This window comes from Mytilus trossulus, chromosome 2 (genome assembly GCF_036588685.1).
Source record: "Mytilus trossulus isolate FHL-02 chromosome 2, PNRI_Mtr1.1.1.hap1, whole genome shotgun sequence".
NCBI lineage: Eukaryota > Metazoa > Mollusca > Bivalvia > Mytilida > Mytilidae > Mytilus > Mytilus trossulus.
The window spans coordinates 59,925,902-59,949,108 of NC_086374.1; the positions used below are offsets into that span (position 1 = coordinate 59,925,902).

Sequence of the window (23,207 nt, forward strand, 5' to 3'; positions counted from 1 at the left end):
CAAAATTTCAGAAATCCTTGTAATGTGGTTCTGGAAAAAAGGTGAGATGAAAAACGTTTCTGGGACAGACAGACAGAGGTAAAACAGAAAAGCCCCACTTTTTCAAAGCTGGGTACTTGTTGTTTGTTGATGTGGCTCATAAGTGGTTCTCATTTTTTTTCTTCATTAGTTTTGACTGTTGGTTTTCAGGTTTGAATTTTTTTACACTAGTAATTATTTTGGGCCCTTTATAGCTTGCTGTTCAGTGTGAGCCAAGGCTCTATGTAGAAGACTGTACCTTGACCTATAATGGTTTACTTTTATAAATTATGACTTTGACGGAGAGATGTCTCAGTTGCACACATACCACATCTTTTTTTATCTAATAATTTCATATGATTTGAACTTGAATATAACTTCATATTTACTTGTAAATACTTGTACCTGAGGATATCATATTTTGTTTTGATAAATATTTACTTTTTCCCAAAAATCTTAAAAAAACATTCAGATAAAATAGTAAAATTACCTGCACATTACAAAGCATTGCCATAATTCCTTCACCTTGGCAATCGCTACCTCCATACCTTGGTCTACAATTAAAAAACATAGGCATACATTAATCACTCATAATTTGCATCATGCCAAATCTTCATAAATTGCAATATTAATAAACAGCATCATTCCCTTGCCTTTCAAAGCTGACCATACAGTATTGGTTTTGCTCATTGATTAAGGCTGTATGAAGACCTGTAGTTATTCATATCCAAGTCCTTAGGTCTATAGTGGACAGTTGTCACCTTTGCATCATACCAAATCTTCTTAATTTTTTGATAACTATTTTTTCAACATCAAAATTCCTTGCAAGATGTTGATAAATTTATACCTTTGAATGAGGGTATGAGTGCCCTTTATTGTCAGGCTTCAAACAGTCATTTTGTGTTACCATTAGCTTCAAATTGGTTTGAATCTTAATATGATTTGTCAAAATATCCTTATTGTGATTTGTCAGAGGTCTCAAATAATTATTGTCACTGTTAAATTTGGAATAAAAAATAAAGTATTTCATCAAAATATGTAGGTTTTTCAAACATCTGAAAGAAAGTGTTAATTTGATAGTCATGCACCAAAAATTACTATTAATGTCATTTGGCAAGATTTTTTACCATTATTTGTCATGATGGTTACCCCATTACTACCCTGGTGTATAACCCCTAGTCTACTTACTCTGGATCGTTACATTTTCTAGTTCTTGTTTTGACACCACCTCCACATGTCCTGGAACAAACTGTCCATTTGTTTGACCAGGATGACCAACCACCATTGATAGGTCCAGGTGAACCTGATCCCATGGCAACACATTCACCATCTAAACACCACTGAAAGAATGATCTTTAATATATTAATGCTTTTGTTTTATTTCTGTTTTCCTTGATGATATGTGGTAAGGCTAATTTACCTCTTAGTATTTAACATTTAAATTATTTTAATAACAAATTAAAAGATTTCCACTAGGTAAATATTTTTATTTAAGAATAGCCTCTAATGTCCCAGTACCCAAATTGTACCCATTTAGCAAAAATAGCAATGGAAATCTTTTTCTTAATGACTTAACAATTTGTATTTCCACGATTTTACATAACGCAAATCTCTCAACATAGCTTAATTTATTTAATTATACACAAAAAGTTTGAAGTATATGTCAATAGATATGATTTTCACTCCAAAAAGTATAACCTACAGAATCATTTCCATCACACCGACAAGGTGATCATGTTTCATGAATGTAATTATACAGGTCTGTCCAATAGCACAGTAATAAAAGGTATTTGTTCTAATAACACAGCACTGTCATGACTAAAACAGCCTCAGGAGAAAATGGTAGATAAATCTCTAGTCATAAGCTTCCACAATCTATTTTTTTCCTGATGAAATAATTAATATGTTACAATTTTTCTCATGATTTATTACATAAATTATACTACAGTGAAACCTGTTTAAACCGAACCTCTTCGAGACTTTAGATTTTGTTTGGTTTTGGCGGATTTTTGGTTTTATCAGGTTCACAACGCATACAATTTGATATGATGGTGTTCAAGAACATGTTTCGTTTATACAAGTTTTCCGTTTATGTAGGATTCGGTTTAGTCAGGTTTCACTGTACAATTATAAATATCAATCAAAATTTGATGACAGATGATTTTCTGCTGAAATAATTTTACCTTTCTGTTTCCACATTCCGTACCATCTACCAGTGGTGAGCTATAACTAACACAATCATTGTTACTGTTCCGACACTTTAGCACACGACAATCAATCTGTTTATGCAAATGAGACATGCTAAATATATGCATCACAAATAATTCATAAAAAGGAGTAGGTTCAGTAAGACCCCTTTTTGGCCCCAAAATATAGCAGTTTTACAAAATTATGAAATTGTTATCTTTTAGTTATTTATTGGAAAGTAGAATGCTTAAGCTACATAAAAATAGGCTGTTTTTGACAATACAATGTACATATACCAAGTACTTGCATCATTAAGTCATGCAAAATTAATGAATTCTTAACAATTTTAGCATTTTAAGCATTTTAGTTAAATTTTAGATGGTTTCCGTCTGAAATGAAAGTAACCGCATTCTTGTTCATTCAGAATATTGAAATGTAAGTTGTATTTGATGATAATACATAACATATATAAAGGTTGAGGATGAACACGGATGTGGCCACTTTTATTTTTGACCAAAACCATCTGAAAAGTGATGTTTTTTGGCATATTTGCTAGATTTTTCATATTTAAACTTGAATCAGAGTGTTTTTAATGACTAAATCAGTTAAAAACTTTCACAAAGAGTAATCGAATCAATTGAAATAGACACTTAAGTGTTTAAAAAGTGTCCAAAATCTTTCTTTAGATGAACCTGAAATTTTAGGCCAAAATCGGACCTACTCCTTTATATATAATAATAATAACATTATAATTGATTATTTTCAGAAATATGAGTGTCATCAATGAGTCAACCAATATACCCATACAACTATCTTAAAAGATTGATTATTCTTGATAAGAAGTTTGAACAATTAACTATGCCAATGATTTTCTACAAATATGTATCAACAAGAATGTGTCAATAGTACCGGTACACTGATGTCCCACTAGCACTAAAATTTTCTGAGTTCAGTGGACTGTCAAATTGTGGTAAAAACTCTTATTTGGCATTAAAATTAAAAAGATCATATCATAGGGAATATATGTAGTAAGTTTCAAGTTGATTGGACTTCAACTTGACTACCAAGAGTGCACACACTGAAATGTCTTGCCTTCTTTACTAATAATTGATATTATGTTGATAGTCCTAAGTATAAAGCTTTATTAAACTTAACATTAACCAAGATAGCTAAACAAAGACCAATGAACCATGAAAATGAGGTCAAGGTCAGATGAACCATGCCAGGCAGACATGTACAGCTAACTATGCTTCCATACAACAAATATAGTTGACCTATTACTTATAGTTTAAGAAAAATAGACCAAAACACAAAAAGTTAATACTGTGCAATGAACCGTGAAATTGAGGTCATGGGCTAATAAAACCTGTGGGACTGACATATAGATCATAAAATATTTCCATACACCAAATTTAGTTGACCTTTGGCATATAATATTAGATAAAAAGACCAAAACTCAAAAACTTAACTTTGAACACTGAACCATGAAAATGAGGTCAAGGTCAGATAACATCTGCCCGCTAGACGTGTACACCTTACAATCATTCAATACAACAAATATAGTAGACCTATTGCATAAAATATAAGAAAAACAGACCAAAACACAAAAACTATATCCACTGAACCATGAAAATAAGGTCAAGGTCAGATGACACCTGCCAGTTGGACATGTACACCTTACAGTCCTTCCATTCACTGGATATACTAGCCCTATTGCTTATAGTATCTGAGATATGGACTTGAACACCAAAACTTAACCTTGTTCACTGATCCATGAAATGAGGTCAAGGTCAAGTGAAAAATTTCTGACGGGCATGAGGACCTTGCAAGGTACGCACATGCCAAATATAGTTATCCTATTACTTATAATCAGAGAAAATTCAATATTACAAAAAATCTGATTTTTTTTTTTAAGTGGTCACTGAACCATGAAAAAGAGGTCAAAGACATTGGACATGTGACTGACAGACACTTCATAACATGAGGCATCTATATACAAAGTATGAAACATCCAGGTCTTCCACCTTCTAAATATTAAGCTTTAAAGAATTTAGTTAACGCCGCTGCCGGATCACTATCCCTATGTCGAGCTTTCTGCAGCAAAAGTAGGAGGCTCGACAAAAACTACCTTGACCAAAACCTTTTAACCTGAAGTGGGTCAGATGGACGAACATAGGAACAAACAGATGGACAAATGAATGAATGGATGCACAGACTGAAAAACATAATGTCCATAATTAAGGGCATAAAAACATAATGCCAATAAATGGGGCATAAAAACATGTAGGGTTAAGAATGAACTTGTTGCTGAAGGTCATTCAGTGACCTTATAGTTGTTTCATCACACCATTTTGAATCTTGTATATAGTTGCCTCATTGACAAGCATACCACTTCTCCTTATTCTTATATTGGTAAATTATAGTTAAGGAATTTATATTTAAATTAATGACTTCCGAAGCACAATTAGTTTTTAAATTTCAAGTGACATGAAAGAGAGGGGTTCCTTTTTCCAACAATTAGAATATTTGATATTTTAGACAAATGCTTAATTCATTCTTTGCTGATGTTTTAAAGTAATAAACATCCCAAAGTCATGCTATATATAACATAGATGAAAAAAAGCAAGAGACACTAAATAGGCTTTTTTTTTTTAAATATGCCTCAAGTTTCTTTTGAACATGACATTCATTTCAACCCCTAATTTTTTATTACAAATATCAACGTCTATATTTGCTCCTGATCAGAAATTATCAAAGAAAAAGTTGCATACAGGTTAGAGTGCACTCAAAATGGACAATATTTGTTGGATGGAATTGATTTTAAAAAAACTTTTAAGAAAGCAAATACTCAGATTTCCTTATTTAATTTATTTTATTTATAACTGAAAAAGTCCTTGCTTTCCTACAAATATTTGTCTTGAATAACCCATGCAAATCTCACTCTCATTTTCTTCATTAAATTAATCTGTTTTAAACAAAGTAGTATTGCACCACTGCATATTAAAAACAGTACAATACATGTAGTAACAAAATATAGATGAAATAAAAAAATTAATGGTAAAACTTCATTCATATATTGGATCCAGTAAAATTAACTCAATGTATGTCTATGCTTCACTGGTGAAATGTTTACAAGTTTACCTGATTGTGACAATATGCACTCTCCTCAAAAGCCAAAGCGAGCTGGCATTGCTTGTTAGCTGAGTAAAACATCCCTGGTTTTTCCTTAATGTTGTTGAAGTTTGTGGCAGTACCTGCAGGGGCATCATTTAAACAGCTACTGCTAGAAGATGAACTAAAATACAAACATAAGGATTAATGGATTTGAAATTATTCATTTAAATTTTCATACATGTATAAATGACAGTGCATCATAAGCCTCTAAAGGCTGGTTGGAATAAATATACTTGTTAATTGACTGCTTATGTTTAAAATTGTAATATATTATATTTCATGTATATGTACAAACTTATATTTTAAAATAAAAATATCTATCTATCAGTATCTATCATACCAATATGTCAATATGTAAATCTTTATTTAATTTTTGTCATTTTAATTTTGAAATTAACCACATATGGCCAGATCACACTGATGTGCCCTAGTTCACAAATAATCATTTATCAGACATAACATTATCTTTACATATTTCTTAAAACATATACAATTCTTTCTAATTTTTCAACACCTTAGAGAAGGTCGTATTAATGCATTATTATAAAGATAAGTGCTATTCTGATTTTAAACAAGTTAGATTTTAAACATCATCAGTGACCATTTTATGATATATCCAAATATTTTTTTCATTTTTTATCATATTACGCAATATCTCCTTTTATACTTTTATCTAAATCATAATCCTGTAAATTAAGATTGAATGACAAATAACATGTTCCAATGTACTAAAATTATTCAATATGATGTTTACTTATATGAAAAAGACAATTTATCATTGATCTAGCTGACAGTATTTTCATGACTTAAAGATTTCAAATGAAACATAAAATTTCTAATTTATAAAGTTGAACAAAGATAAAAGAACTCTTTCAAATATCCTTAATAAAGTTTTAAACATGTGTAAAGTGTTAAAACTTAGCATGCATCAGGTTTTCAAAGCGATAAAATTTTGTGAAAAAAATCATTTGGAGTTAAAAGCTTTAAACATACTCAACATAGACATGATAAATCAAAGCACTAAAGGACCTTTTATAAATTACACTGTTTCAAGTTTTAATATTCAGCATACTTTTTTTATACATTTCTTTTCTTTTATTATGTTTTTTAAAGTATGCTTAGTTCAAACACATTTCACAGATCTATGAGTAAATTCATGAACTCAGGCACAAGTAATAAAGGTTAACCAATTTATCACTTTAAATAGCTGAGTTGAAAATGACTTGATTGAAGTATAAGAAATTATTAACAGGTAGAAAGGGAGATAAGAGTTATGGGGTAATAAAAGTTCTTGCAGGAATGGCTTTAAAATACTCAGAATGAAAACCTTTATCAAACCAACTTCTATGTTTCAATGTATGGTTAAAACATATTGTAAACACATTTTTTTCCAAATTTATAGCACAAATTGTATGACTAAAAAATTCTCTTTCTCATTTGCTAAAAAATGTAAAGACTCCTCTATGATACAAGTAAAATATATGTCTGCAAGAGGTTAAAAAAATTAATTTGGAACGGCTTACATGTAGAATTGGGGGCTCATTTTCGCAATGATTTTCCATGTTTTCTGAAATTTATGTTCAGGTTTTTATGTCTTTAAAGTATACTGATATTTTTATATGAAGATAACATCAAAAGCAAAATATTCTTAACTTGAAAAACTTTCTTTGGAAAAAAATTCATAGGAAAAGTTTGATTAAAGGCTATTTGAAATTTCCTGATGTTTTGTCAAAGGCAGACACATATTCTCTGTTTTTACACATCTATTTTTATTAAAACCAAATAATTGCAGCTTCAAACAATATTGATCAAACCAATTTCACTATAGATGAATAGCAGACATTTAAAATGTGTAAAGAACTGAAATTAAGGGAAACCAGTCAAATAATTACTAAGAATACTTCTTTGAAACCATGTTTTTCATTCAGGAAATTGGCTGAAAATCATTGTCTATTTTCGGTCCTTTCAAATAAGTGCCGAAATTTTGTCTTTATTTAAAAAGTAATCATATTTGTTATACAAAAATAATTAACTGGCATATTTTTCCATTTCAGCCATTCTTTCAAGTATTTACACCTCAAAATCATAAAACAGTGAAATTGTGTTCCCAGCGAAAATGAGCACCCCACTCTACCTATAAATAATCTTTTCCTAGGCAACACCAATATCATAGGCTTATTACTTCATAGGAGCTGCAGCAACAGAATCAACACATACCTCATTGTTTCTTCTAATGATTTTGCACTACATTTGGACCATTTAAGACCACCAGCACCATTGGTAGACATAATGTTAACATCTTCTCGGCAACCAGCTTTTCCATCATGGTTCATGCCTAAACTGTCAACAAAATATAATATGTTAAATATATTAAATATATAAACACATGTATATTTTTTTTGTAAAGATATACACCTACAGTACATGTATATATATAATCTTTCCTTATAAATAATTTTCTTTTTTTTAACAATGATACTAATCAGATTTCAACTGTTGTGTTTACCGAGAGAAGACAGAATCTGCCGTCTCTGTGACTCAAATGACATTGGTGACGAGTACCATTATATTATGAATTGTGGATCTTTCAAGTTTGGAAGAAAGAAATTTTTACCTACATACTGCTGGTCAAACCCTAATATCTATAAATTTGATCAACTGTTTAATTCATGTAATATTATAATATTAGAAAAACTATGTAAATTTATCAAAGTTATAAATGTGAAATTCAGTCCTCCAAGTTAATTTCATTGTATTGTTCACACATGCTTTTAAAAATTGTACCTTAGTATAGTTACATTTATGTATGTTCTCTTTAACTATGTAATTGTAGTTTTATGAGAAATAAAGTATTCATATTTGTTATCAAACTCAAATTATAAACCAGCATGTAAGGAAATACAGTAAAAGTATATTTACGATATACTATGGATTTATATTTATTCATTGGACACTAGTGTTTCATGGTTTTAGAGGGACAAATTGAACATGAATTTAAATGATATATTTCCTTGTTCACTGACATTGACAAAACCACAAAATCAAATATCCACAAAAATGCTAGTTTTCCTAAATCCACAAAAAAATAAAAATTGAAGGGTTATATTAAGGGATCAAAATCATCTTGTGTCTTGCTTTTAAGCATACTTTTTGCTAAATTATTCACAACGGTTAGATCAGATTTTAATGTTGCATTTCACTTGGAACATACCTGTGGCCTAATTCATGGGCAATAGTGAGTCCGATGTCTAAACCTGTGTCTTCATTTACAGAACAACTGTTATCTTTAGAACATATATTTCCGATGTATGACAAACCAACACTCATGTCATCTCCATTAGCTTCTAAATCGGTACTGAAATAAAATAAGGACACAATACTTAATGCATGAAAAATATAGAGACAATTAATGAATGGCTATTATTTATTTTGATTTTATTGAACCATAAAACTAATTTTTGACTCTTCACATTGAATAATCCGCGAAGCGGATTATGTAAAATGTGAAGAGTCAAAAATTAGTTTTATGGTTCAATAAAATCAAAATAAATCATTGCCATTCATTATAAATAAATTTCTATCAAAATAAGGCTCAAAGAACTTTTTATATTATTTATATTAACAATAACAAGCGTACACACATGTTGGCGTATGAATACTCAACGTCAGAGTGGGCGTGTCGCCATCAAAATTGACAACATTGAAAATAAAACTAATGATTTTAACCAATCAGAAGACAGTAAAAACACAAAATTTATTTATTGTTTAATGCATGCAAATGAAGAGAAAATGTTTGGTGCATGAAAATGTAGAGACAATAATTCACGCATAAAAATATAGAACAGGGTGAGTTTATACATTTTTTCCATTGATAATCTTCACAGCAAATGCAAAAGAATCTAATTCTGTCATTTATCAATTTTTTTTCTTAATTTCAAGTTTTTCTTAATTTTTATATATGCCTGTCCCAAGTCAGGAGTCAATGATTCAGTGGTTGTCAGATATTGTTGTTTTTCCTCTTTGTTTATAGTTTCTTGCTTTGTTCTTGTGTTGTGCTTTTGCACTATTAAAATAAACCACTGTTGTCCCAGTTTAGAGTGAGGGTTGGTGCCAACTAACTTATTTAACCATGCCACATTCTGTATGTGCCAGTCCCAAGTCAGGAGCCTTTTATTCAATGATTGTCAATTTTTGCTATATATCATATTTGTTTATTGTTCATCATATTTTATATAAATCACTGTTAGTTTTCTAGTTTGAATTGTTTCACATTTGTCATATGGCATATTGTGGCCCATAGTTGTTAATTTCTGTATCATTTGGTCTCTTGTGGACAATTGTCTCATTGGCTATCATACCACATCTTCTTTTATAAAATATTTATATCAATATGAAAAAATTTAAGTGTTACTTATAGTTATGAAACAATGGGATTGAAACTCAAGAAATGAAAGTTATTTTTCCCAATCCATGTCAGCATTTAAATGTGAAGAATAACAACAGAATTAATTGTAGGGTAGAATTTATTAACTTTTCAACAAATGTCATGTTAATGGGCAACATAATGTATTCTTGAAATTAGCATATGACTTTAGGCTTAATACAGCTGGTCCCTCAATTATTTCAAGTATAGAAACATAGGATTTATCGGTGGTTACATCCTTTTTAAAGTGCCATCCTTGGGTACCATGTATGTTTTTAAATGAAACAGCCCTAACATTTCTCTTTCAAACACTGGCACTTTTTAAAGTCTTATAGACTTGTTATTCCTTCAAATTTTTCAACAGTAGATCACAACTACCATTCTTCTTCATATTATAACCCTCAACAATTTATAGATTACAATAACATCACATTGAATGGATATAGAATATCACATTGGCTATACGTTTTCTTACTTTATCACAAATTAAATTCTTCAGGAAAGATGATTAAAGTGTTCACAATAGGATAACAAAAGAAACATGTATTTATTGTCCATATAAATTACCTGGTGATTAGTAAAACATGGTCTGCATGTCTTGGATTGGAGTCGTCAGTTGGATGATACTGTCGCTGCCATTGACAGAAGTTTCTCAGTAATGTATTTGAATCCTTGTCCATGATCAGACTTGACTAAAAATTAAAAAAAAAAAAAAATATTTAAGGTCTAATTTTCTTCCTGCTTTCAAGCTTTGTGATGATTCCTGCGCATAAATCTTCAGTAAAACTCTTTCCTTTATATGCAGTTAAATCCACTCATATAAATTCTTTTTCAAGATAAATAAAAACCCTTCCAAAGTCCCAAGCGTAGAAATATTTCATATTTCCAAGGGTTCCAAGGGTATAACTCTTTTTAAAAATAATCGATCCTCCACCATTTTAGAATTTGTCCAAGATATTGCTGGTTTTAATCTTAAAGTATAAGTTTTATAAAATGCTGGCAAGAATTGTACCTGTGAAGGCACTAATGAGGCCAGTATTCATAAATTTAATATTTCCAAACACTGTTTTAAAAATAAATCATGGCAAATTTTACATGCATTTTATAATCTTTTATGATTTATTCTGATTAAAAGATGGTAAAAAATACCTAGACTAAAATTAATAGGCTCTTCACAGGTTCATCTGCCATATTCAATAGGGGACAGATTTTCATAATGGAGGTAAAAATGGTCTGAATGATATTGGAAAAGATAATTAAAACAGAACAGTTGCTTGAAAACATGCATTGGAGTTCCCATACTATCATACTTTTTTCACCTTTTCAAAAAAAAATTGTCCTCTATTCAATATGGCCGGACTAACAGTGAAATGGCCTTTTTGGCTCCTTTACTTATCATACATATATTTGATCCTATGACAAAAATATGTAAATTTTAAAAAACTTCGGTGGATAAAATATCATTGGGTATTGGATATATAATAGTTTGACAACCACCAGTTTGGTCATTGAGAAGCTTAATATTTCCTTAGCAATAAAATGTTATTAAAACATTCAGCAGATTTATACAGAGTTATCTCCCTGTAATGTTATCTAAGCTTTTAAACCTTTTAAAAAACATCTTACCGTATGATCTTCTAAAATCAGTATCTCGACTAATGTAATAAAAAGTTCATATCCTAAACTGGGATCTTGAAATCTCTGTGCTGCCTGTAAATATATACCATTCAGTTCAAACCAATTTTTATTAGTTTTCTAATAAATAATAATACCTGTTTATAATGACTTTAAAACATGTTAATTGTTTGTTGCATCTTATATTCATATACATGTAATGGACTATATAGTGTGAGTTTTGCTCATTGTTGAAGGCTGTATGGTTGCTTTCAAAAATCTACATCATTTGGACTCAGACAAATTTGTTTTGTTTTGCTTTGTCTCTTTTTTTGCTGTTTATGCCCTGAAATGCTTTATATTTGTCGCTTTCAAACTTTTGGACCTCATCATTTCTTGCAAATCTGACAAACGCAATGCCTATTAAAAGAACTGGTTAAAATCGATTGTTATTAATTCTTTTGCACCTGGTTATTGGCTTAAACTTCACGTGTTGATAAACAAAACAGCACCCCTGATGTAAACTAATTTATACACTTATTCTATTAAACATACTATGTTCAATACAGTTGTAACAAACTTTCTTGTGTCTGCCCCATGAAACTTGGCAGCATCAGGAGCTACAACGGCTTTGATCTCTACGTATTGACCTGCTGACCTTTTACGTCTACGGAGTAATGGGTATTTTTCTCTTGCCGATCTCTTATGTATATAATTATTTCCCTCATCTAAATCTTTAGAATTCTGCTGTCCTGCAAACATAAATAATACAAATGTTTAGGAATTAAAACATTCAGGGGAAAGTTTTTGTTTAGAAATACTTTTTTTATGTTATGAATATGGCAAACCAAAATATAGATCACATGTATATATTGTCTTCTTAGCTGTACAGTGTTAATACAGAAATCACAGGACTTTTAAAACAGTTGACCAAATGAAGAGTGCTGAAACTATCTAACTATGATATACTGAAGTTTGATGGAATACAACTTCCATAGTGATTTGGTTTGAATTCTTTCATTGATTGATTAATATGAGTTCATCGTAATTTCAGAAAACACATACCTCAAACATTTAACAAAAGTTTTGCTGTAGAAGAAACAGGATATGCATGAAGGAGTTAAATAAAACACAACATACAGTTATCATGTTTATTACTTAAGCAGCTGCAGTCCCCTTTAAAAAAAAATTGAATATGTATCTTGTTACCTCGAAATAAAGTTAATACATGACTGAACAATACCCACCCTCCCCTTCCCCTAAAAAAAAGAAAGAAAAAGAATTATATAATATACTGTAAATTAAGAAATTATTGCATACATTTATTATTGCGATTTTGTCATTTTAAACTGAAATGCGATATTATTTTCTACGATTTTGATAAATGTCCTGCTTCATTTAGATAAAAGTTTACAAGATGCAAGTTTTAATTGTTGCGTTTTATAATACAACTCTGTCACATAATATTTGCAATAATTTCTGAATCTACAGTAAACCATCTTATAAAAGATTACCTGTTATCTCCTTACAAGATGATTTTCTCACAGATCTCCTGTAAATAACATGAGGATGAGATGGAAGACTGGTTATATTTAAATGGTCCTCGTGAACTGGTTGTATCACTAGATCATGGTCTGCTAAACTGATAATTCCATGCTGAAGTTTAATAGGTTGAAACAAAACAATATTACATGAAATAATTCATCTTCTGACCTGTTAAGTCTTGTATGTTTTGTTTTTAAATAGTAGTTCATTTATATGTTTTCCGAGTTAGTTGTGATGTTCAATTTCATTGTTCTAGTGTACAGTATTGTTTAGGTGCCAGCTGAAGTTCTCCTGAGGTGGTATTTTCTCACTGTGTTGAAGATTCATTGGTGGCCTTGAGTTGTTTTCTGATCTTTGGTATGTTGATGTCTCTTTGACATCTTCCTTGGTTCCATTCTCAATTTTATCATAAGTTGACATAACACAGCCTTTTCAAATATACCTACTGTACGACCAGAACTTCTAATTTTTATAAGAGCTCCAACAAAGACTGACAATTTCCTTGTAAAACATAAACAGCATATACATTTTTATTATGATTAAGTTTTCAGAGTGAGAAACAATTGATAATTGATTTTTTAAATTGCTTTCCAGATTTTCTTTGAAAAGATAAAATTCAATTTTAGTTACTTAAGTTGTTTACACAATAATTTCAACAAATAACTTACAAGACCACCACATGTACTTATTGCTGCTGTTGATTGGTTTTCATTTTTTATGTAACCATGGTAATGACAAAGCTCCTCCCCTTGTGTACAAGGTTCCAGTGAATTGGTTTTGTTCAATCTCATTCGCTGTGTGATGCATGCTGTAAGATAATAATAAAGTATAACGTAACTTGTGACCATGCATTAATGTTGACCTCTTGTTACATGTACGTGACCATGCATTTATGTTGACCTCTACATGTACAATTTTTAACATGTTGTTTGTTTTTTCATTTTTTTGTGCAGCTGGGTTGCTTTCTCCTTTACATATTTCAAGTCTCCTTTTAATTACATTCAACTGAATGAATACATTTGATCTATTAATTAGATAACATAAAAGTAATTTTACTTCTGAAATATTTCTATTACACTAAAATCATTATAGCAAGTCTTTAAATCTTTGACAACAATTGACATTTATCAAATAAAATTGAGAATGGAAATGGGGAATGAGTCAAAGAGACAACAACCCGACCATAGAAAAAAACACCACAGCAGAAGGTCACCAACAGGTCTTCAATGTAGTAAGAAATTCCCGCACCCGGAGGCGTCCTTCAGCTGGCCCCTTTACAAATATATACTAGTTCAGTGATAATAAATGCCATACTAATTTCCAAATTGTACACAAAAATCTAAATTTAAAATAATACAAGAATAAAAAAGGCCAGAGGCTCCTGACTTGGGACAGACGTAACAATGTGGCGGTGTTAAACATGTTTGTTTTTAGAAATATTTCATCGCTTATTTAAGATAACATATCGTCGCTGTTATGCAAAAACCTCGTATCTCAATTTTTTGCGGAAATCTTTTTATCGATTATTTTGGATTAAGTATGTATGTTCCATTGTATGCGAAAATATCTGATCTTCTAACCAATCATTAATCCGAATTCTGACATATGACGAAAAAGTGTAGTCGGATTGGTGAGACATTATGTTGTGCGAAAATATCGTATTTCAAAACCGGCAGCTGACATTATAACAGGAAGAGTTTAATCAATTTCAGGTTCTCAACGCTAATATATTAGCTTAAGAATAAGTAAAAGCTTTGAAAATACAATATAGTAGCAGAAAGTTTTGCTCGTCTTGGTAATTGATTGGTTAAAAGATCAGATATTTTGGCATACAAAAGAACATACATATTTAATTCTAAAAAAGCGATAAAAGATTTCAGTTTTTACTGCCTGGTGTAAAATTATCAAAACCTTAGATACGAGGTTTTTGCATAACAGCGACGATATAACATATATAGGTTAATTAAATTACTGCAATCAGCATCAGCAACGTTTATGCACTGTTGATAAAATTTTGTTGTATTTTTATAATGATAGTATGATATAAATATAGTAACTCTATGGAATATAGTAATGCTATGATTTTCTTTTTTTATCTTGATGTAGAATTGAACATTAAATATATTCAGTTACATAGACCTTTTAGCCTGTTGAATCACGAAAAATGCAATAAAAGTATTGTTTTAAAGAAACAGAAACATACAATTGTAAAGCATTTTCAAAAGCATATAAAATTCCAAACACCAAATATCTCTCTTTCAAACATGTATGTAATGGGGCCCAATGTGATGTTTGTTTTAATTTTACATACAAGATTAGCATATTGTTTTGCGGATGTTTACACATACCTGGAGATATAAGTTGTGTATATGGTATTAAATAAAGATGATAATCAACTCCAAACACATTTAACATGTACTGTTTAGATAAATCTAAACTTTGTGAGATCTGAGTGACTGGCCTTGGTGATATCAATTTGTAATCTGGTACTGAAAATATACACAAACAGTGTTAACTAACATAATATATATTAGGGTTTATTATCATACATAATGTACAGTAGTTGTTGTTTGTTTATGGAATTTATACGTGTTTCTCGTTTTTTTATATAGATTAGACTGTTGGTTTTCCCATTTGAATGGTTTTACACTAGTAATTTTGGGGCCGCTCACCAAAATGCTAGCCTAGTTAGAACTAGACAACCTACAAATGAGAATAACAAGTGAAAGGCTTGTATTTCTGTACAAAGTGGTTGAGGGGTTGGTACCAGCTATTAATCCCAACGATTTTCTTGTTAAAAGTAAACCTAAGAGGAAAATCAAACCCAAATTATTTGACAATTTTGTAAGTGCCAATATAGTGACAAATTCAGTGAAGAACAATTCTAAGGCACTAGATACTATTCCTAGCAACACCGATCGGAGTGGATCCATATAAGAACTCTTTCTTTGTCAAGAGCATACTACACTGGAACCAACTGGAAGATCCTATTGTATGGGCAGATACAGTTGAGAACTTCAAGGCTGCTCTCCAACACCGTCAATAGGTGTCTCTCTCTCCCTTTGAGTAAAACCCAGAATTGGTGTCTTCAACGTATACATGCAATGATACAGATACAGATCTCCTCTCATGATTGCTTTTATATATTACAATGTATTACTCCCTGATTTCTGTAAGTGTGAATGTTTATAGTAAATGCAGTATATATATTCCTGTGATCCATAGCAGAACCAGCCATTCCACCCATATCATAGCGGCATATGACCCCATTGGAGGGTTCCGATCCTGGATCCCGCTTCTGTGCGCACTGCAATAAACTGGAACCATCTTGAAGACTCAGTAGTGTGCGCCACTACTACCGAGGAGTTTAAATCAGCTCTCCTCAGCAAGCGCGACTAATTGTGCGCAGACCAACCCGTCACATAACAGTTCTTGTCCATTCGTTTTTGATGCGTTTTGTTTTTTGATTTTGCCATGTGATTATGGACTTTCCAAATTGATTTTCCTCGGAGTTCAGTATTTTTGTGATTTTACTTTATAATAGCCAAAAGAATCTGTGACGTACCCATCCTAATTTCATAAGTGGGAAATACAGATTTCATAAGTGGGAAATACAGATACAGAATCATAAAAGGGGTTCCAACCTGATTTTTTTTAATTTTTGGCTTATATGGAGCAGAATTTTTACGCTTAGCCATTATTCTGTCATATTTTGAGGAAAAGGGTAACGGGAATGTTCTCAAATACAAGACTTTTTTCATAGATCTATACTGAGCGTTTTCATATTTCACAGGTTGACATTTTGGCGGGAGTTTTTTTATTTCCGGTTTTCTAATTTTAAAATTGTTACCGGAAAGGAATGTTATATCCGATCCCCGAAATAAACCCTTTTGGTTTTTATTAACGCCGAGTTCAATTATCTCATCTAGATCAATTTATTATAAGTTTATTCAAAATGACAGACATATTGGATAATCTGATTTTTTTGCCACTGTTTGTATATTTATCACAGTATAATCAAATTCAATGACAAAGGGTACAGACGTGGTAGGCCTATATGATTCGCTCAGCGGTTCAAGTACTCTTCCAACGAAGGTTCAAGTCTGCGCGTCAAGTTGTAGATCAGTAGTAAAATTCACACGATAGAAACTCTCCTTTTTGTAAAAAAAACAGCATGCCCAACACCAAGAAATTGTAAGACTGAAGTCAACATGTTTTGCAACGTTTGCGGCCGATGAATGGTTTGTATAGAAGACTGAGAAGAAGAAGATGTTTTATTTCCATCAAATGAGCTCACAAGGATAATAATATAATATCTTTATAATATTATTTTTAAAAATATGATAAACAATACAGTATACATAGTTACAAACACAAATAAGGAACACTGAACACTGAGTTTTCATATAGGAGTATATATCATGAAAACCTCACGGTATAGAATAGATCAGTATACAAATCCTTGTTGCGGCGTAACATAAAAGCCTACCTTGATGAATGTGTGACGTTCCAAAATAATGTAATAAATCTCCACTGTCTAATTTTACATGAAACTGAAAAATAAGATAAAAAAAAATAATCTTAGATCTGGAATGAAACGTTTGCATGGACTTGACAATAAATTTTTTTTTAATTTTCTGTACAAAAGGAGAGACGAAAGATACCAAAGGGACAGTCAAACTCATAAATCGAAAATAAACTGACAACACCAAGGCTAAAATGAAAAAGACAAACAGACAAACAATAGTACACATGACACAACATAGAAAACTAAAGAATAAACAACACGAACCCCACCAAAAACTAGGGGTGATCTCATGTGCTCCGGAGGGTAAGCAGATCCTGCTCCACATGTGGCACCCGTCGTGTTGCTTGTGTGATAACAAATCCGATAAATAGTCTAATTCGGTAGGTCCCATTCATGAAAGGGAATATAAACTGTTAAATATGCATCACAGATTAACACTGTTTAAAGGGTTAAAAGCGAGAAGAAAAAAAGATATTTCTGCGTCAACAGGGAATCGATGGACAATCATGATTACAACTGATAAACAGGAGGTATGGGCAACAATAAGACAACAACAAAACCAGACACAAAAAAAAGAACATAAATCTAAAAAAGCCAAAAGACAACTAGTTTAGAGGTCTTCTCTTTATCTTTTTGTCTTTTGTTGGAGATTGACACTTTCGAAATTGAACAATTCTAATACCGTGAGAAACTGACTTTTACAGTTATTTGTCATTCTATATATTATAGATGTACATATTTAACATTATCTTCGAATTTTCCTTTCAATACCTCAGAGCCATGATAAAAGTCTTTTGTCGTCTTTAAAACTTCTTAATACATAGTATTGCTTGGACTGCCTCGGAATTACATTTTAAGCATGTATCATAGGATCACACGTAGGACATGTAGACAAACTTCACATATTGTCATACTCGGTGAGTTCTGTTGTAAAATATATTTTAAATAAAAACCCAAATTTTGAAAGTTACATTCTCAAAATTGAGATAACTAGTACTGTTTTTCTTCCCAAAACAAAACAGTCTTCATCAAGAAAGCTATCTTTCGAAGACAAGAAAATGTAACTAAGTACTTCTGCTTTCGGTTTGCGCCCACCGTTAACTGGGGTTGACTATTCTACCAATTTTTTTTGAGTGATCTAACGCATGAAAAATTAATGAAAAAATCAACAAGAAAAGAAAAACAAAAACCGAACATTGTCATACCCGGTGAATTCTGTTGTAAAATATATTTTAAATTAAAACCCAAATTTTGAAATTTACATTCTCAAAATTGAGATAACTAGTACTATTTTTCTTCCCAAAACAAAACAGTCTCCATCAAGGAAGCTATCTTTCGAAGACAAGAAAATGTAACTAAGTACTTCTGCTCAAGTTCGGTTTGCGCCCACCGTTAACTGGGGTTGACTATTCTGCCAATTTTTTTTTTGAGTGATCTAACGCATGAAAAATTGATGAATAAATCAACAAGAAAAAAATCAAACAAAAATAGTTTGAAATCCAAAAAAAAATAATTGAGAAATATAGTATTTTCGTATTTTCGGTTACTTAAAAATGCACTTTTCCGTCCAACTCCTTACTATTTTGTCGTCCTTATACTATAGCGACAGAGAGAGGGAACATGGATTTCTCGAGGTCACCAAGGAAATGATACAATTCTGACTTTGGTGAAAGTCAAGGGGACAGCATCACAACGACGCACATATAACTCATTATAGAAAGTAAAAACAGAGATACGTTTGAAGTATTTTATTTTGGTGTGTGTTTTACTTTGATTTAAGTCACTTAGAATTTGAGTGCATTTATAAATTCTCGAATGCATATATACATTACAAAAACAAACACTGTAAAATACTCCTTAATCCTATATAAACATGTTTGGTCTTTGTCTTATTTGGATACTTAAGTATTATGCAACACCATAATCGTTAGACATATAGAGAAACCACCAAAAACAAATACTTATATGCAATATATATTCTAAGGATAAAAAAAAATTGTTTTTATTAGTTAAATCTTTACACTGGATTATTGTTATGTATATATCGCATATGGTTCCTAAAGATACAGGGTACAAGATATCAAGTTCCATTTTCCGAATAAGGTCCCCAGTGGAACGCATATATTAAAAATAGTTATGAACTCATACAGCTAGGCTATATTTCAATTTTAAAACGTATATTAGGGCTGCCACTCCAGGATAATCAAAGTTTCTTTTCAATTGATTGTATTTGCAATATTTTGCTGAAAACATATAGATCTATCTGATTGTTTAGCTAGAGTTAACATGCAATAAGGGACGATACTCTTTGATTGTTAATTTGTGGATATAAACGCTCTAACAGACTCCAAAGACGGTCTTAATGAGGTTGATGCAGAAATCAAAGTTTCCTTACAATGGATTGTATTTGCAAGGTTTTTTTTATTCTATTTTTTTCCAATTGAAATTATTTTCATTTTGCTCCGTTTGGTTTAAACATATTTTATTTGCAAATGTATCAAAAGGGATTGGACACAAGTTATAACAACATTAGATACGTCCTCTCCCAAAACATTATCAAACAATGCGGCTAATAGTTATTGGAAGCAATCAAGCTTTAGTTTTTTAAACATGTCATGATGTAAAATATCTCGTCGTTTTTTGTTATTTTGTTACCGACTGTAATTTTTATTATGCGTCTTCTTTCATACTGTGAATATTTATACCCGCTAAACAAATATCAGATGCATTTCATTATTTTACAACAAAACAGGTTTTTTATTGGATACTATTTTTTTTTTTAAAGATTTAACAACAATACTATTTGTTTAAAAGATTAAACAACAAACAATCAAGTAAGTGAAATGAGACGTTAGCGCACGTACAATGGTCAGCTAATCTCAACACGGATTTGGCTATACTTTTTGGGCCTTTTGGATTATAGCTCTTCATTTTTTATATAAGCTTTGGATTTCAAATATTTTGGCCACGTGCATCACCGAAGAGACATGTATTGTCGGAATGCGCATCTGGTGCAAGAAAATTGGTACCGTTAATTTTATTGTGCCTGTACCTAGTCGATACCTGCCTGGACCGTTTGTTATTCGTTGTTGTTTATTTTGCCGCTTGTAGGTTTTATTATTTTCGCCTCTAGGAGTCGTCGTTGGTAGTTTATGTCGTATGTACGAGTCCCCACTAATTTATTTTTTTGTTCCTATTATCCTTTAATGTATTATTAATTCTCCCAATTAATTATAATATTTAAAACTAAGTCAGTCTACTTAGCAAAAAAGAAAGAATTGATGAAATACAGATGGTTGTATAACGTCTCTTGGCAAATTTTACACGAATATTATGATTAAAACATCAATGAGGATTGGGATCCCGCTAACATGTTTAACCACGACACATTATCTATGTATGTGCCTGTCCCAAGTCAGGAGCCTGTAATTCAGTGGTTGCCACATGTTTATATGTTACATACTTGTGTTCTGGTAAAGTTTTTACATAAATTAGACCGTAGGTTTCTCTTTTGAATATTTTCACATTTTCATTTCTGTGTCTTTTATAGCTGACTATGCGGTATGGGCTTTGCTCATTGTTGAAGACCGTACGCTTACCTAGTTGTTAATTTCTGAGTCATTTTGGTCTCTTGTGGAAAGTTGTCTCCTTGGCAATCATATCATATCAGTATCATATCAATACTGGTTTGGCGCGGCAGTGAATCAAATTCGCCGCATATCGCTCTAAACGGCAAACGAGTATGTACAGTTACTCCGAGACCATATAATACGTTTTAAGAGTCGAAGGGAAAAATCTACTTTAACTAGCTCTCTGTATAAATACTTTTACCATTAAAATGTGAATTTAAAGAACCTTGATTAAATTCCTGCCCTTTTTCTTTACTTTTTCTAGTAAAGTCACCAGTGTGAAAAATTCATTACAATCTTTTTCTAGTTTTTATCTCCGACGGAATATATAAAACACTTTGTAGGAAGTTATACACTGTAGAAATTTCATATACCGGAAAATCTACACATCAGAATATGAATGTACGATTCTATTGTTGTAAAATGCTCTAACGTAATGAAAACAGGAAATAAAATAGGGCCAGACAAAACAACGCATTTATATCCAGCAAAGAAAGCACCATTAACAATAGGAAAGATATTCGTAGAAAAATCGACACATTTTTTTATATGAAAAGCAAGTACTACCTTTAAAACTATGTTCAGTGTTATTATTCATCATTAGTTTATAAAGAGACGATTTTTCGTCTAGTTATTTTCCAAGTAATTTTGAGGGTTCATCAACTTAGTATTCCTGGCGTGAACTTCTTTAAGATGCAAACAGTTATATTTTTTAAAATGTAAATGTATAAAAATACAACAAAAAAGATCAGTTGCAACATAAAACCTGTGGTGCCTTAACAGATCTCAATAGTATAAATGATTTAAAAGCAGAACATATGCTATGCAAATCATGATTTACTATGCTGATGAACTTTTAGACATACCAAGCCATTTAGAATATTTTTTTCGACCCTTGAAAAAATTAACAAATTTTAAAATGGCTTACCTCTTGTGAAGCTGTGGACAAAACAAACAGCAATGGAAGTAAATACTGCATTCTGGGAGTAACTATTATAAAAGTTTCTTGAGCTTATAAATTATTATAAAAAATATAAATAAATATATGTAAGGTATCGGAATTGCCTCAAATTACATTCCCGTTAAGCGTGCGTTAACTAGGATCGGATGTAACAAAATCTGTTTCGTCTTTTTGTTTTCAATTGCGTATTGTAAAAGAGCACGACTTTGGCAGTTATTAATGAAAAAGTGATAGCGTTGCTTTTGAGAAAATCTCTACAATTCGATGTTGTTTTGCACTAATTTCTTCTTAAATTTCACTTTATCTTGTAGTATATTTTTCTCGATAGTTTTTTAACTTATTTGTTGACGGTTTTAACTTTATCCTTTATATCCACTTGTGTACCAGTACAGTTATTTAACGGGATCAACTACAGCCACCGAACTCACGAAAATTAAGTTACTATCTGTAAGATCACAGACTTGAGAATGACTTATATATCAAACAAGTCCTTTTGTAAATATTAATTAAATGCAATAAATTTGGCGATTTTATCCTAAGCAAATAATACGGGCTCGATAATCACCGCATGCGTACCAACGAAGAATGAGGAAAGCTATGCTAAATGAAGTGTCCTCGAAATTATTTTGTATTTTGTTTATAATTTATCTGCTTCGGTATTCTCCCCTCGTAAGAGGTCCTGCGTCATCTGGTTTAAAAGTGGGATGTTAATTCGTGTTATTCTAACAATTACGTTTGAAGCATTGACATACGTTATGCCATGGTCCGAAAACCAAAACAAACAAATAAACAAAGGAAACTGCAACAAATGAAAAAAGTCCGAATAATCTTATAGACGCACACCCACTATCACATCATAATAGTTACTAGGGAATTTTGGAAAGTCTCCCTTGTTGTTACATCTTATGTTAAATTTTTTTAAAGTTAATCACAACATAAAATTATGTCTTTAAATATACATAAATTCGATAGCGGAAAGTTCATTCATGATGCACTCAAAATTCCTGCAGACAAATAAAGCGAAATTAAGAGATGGAGTGTTGTAGAAACAAATTGCAGTGCCACAATTCTTTTTCTTAAATTTAGTATAAAGATAAAAAAAAAAAAAGATATTAAATGATGTTAGAG

The 23,207-nt window shown here is 31.2% G+C and overlaps 1 protein-coding gene across 3 annotated transcripts in view; it reads right to left on the minus strand.

The window, feature by feature from the left end:
- Positions 1–22,542, minus strand: part of LOC134707675 (A disintegrin and metalloproteinase with thrombospondin motifs 12-like) — a 41,999-nt gene extending 19,457 nt beyond the window's left edge. For 2 of the 3 annotated variants that reach the window (XM_063567659.1, XM_063567658.1), the window contains exons 1-14: positions 22,047–22,542; positions 17,451–17,514; positions 15,310–15,450; positions 13,630–13,769; positions 12,931–13,072; positions 11,972–12,168; positions 11,429–11,512; positions 10,370–10,494; positions 8,591–8,734; positions 7,597–7,719; positions 5,347–5,500; positions 2,202–2,297; positions 1,207–1,358; positions 509–572 (exon numbers count right to left, since the gene is read on the minus strand). In XM_063567659.1, the coding sequence (XP_063423729.1) occupies positions 509–572; positions 1,207–1,358; positions 2,202–2,297; positions 5,347–5,500; positions 7,597–7,719; positions 8,591–8,734; positions 10,370–10,494; positions 11,429–11,512; positions 11,972–12,168; positions 12,931–13,072; positions 13,630–13,769; positions 15,310–15,450; positions 17,451–17,514; positions 22,047–22,097 (1,677 nt within the window). In that variant the 5' untranslated portion in view covers positions 22,098–22,542. Of the gene's footprint in view, positions 1–508; positions 573–1,206; positions 1,359–2,201; positions 2,298–5,346; positions 5,501–7,596; positions 7,720–8,590; positions 8,735–10,369; positions 10,495–11,428; positions 11,513–11,971; positions 12,169–12,930; positions 13,073–13,629; positions 13,770–15,309; positions 15,451–16,605; positions 16,764–17,450; positions 17,515–22,046 lie in introns of those variants that run through there. The other variant, XM_063567660.1, reaches the window with a different exon arrangement.
- Between the last annotated feature and the right edge of the window lie 665 nt (positions 22,543–23,207).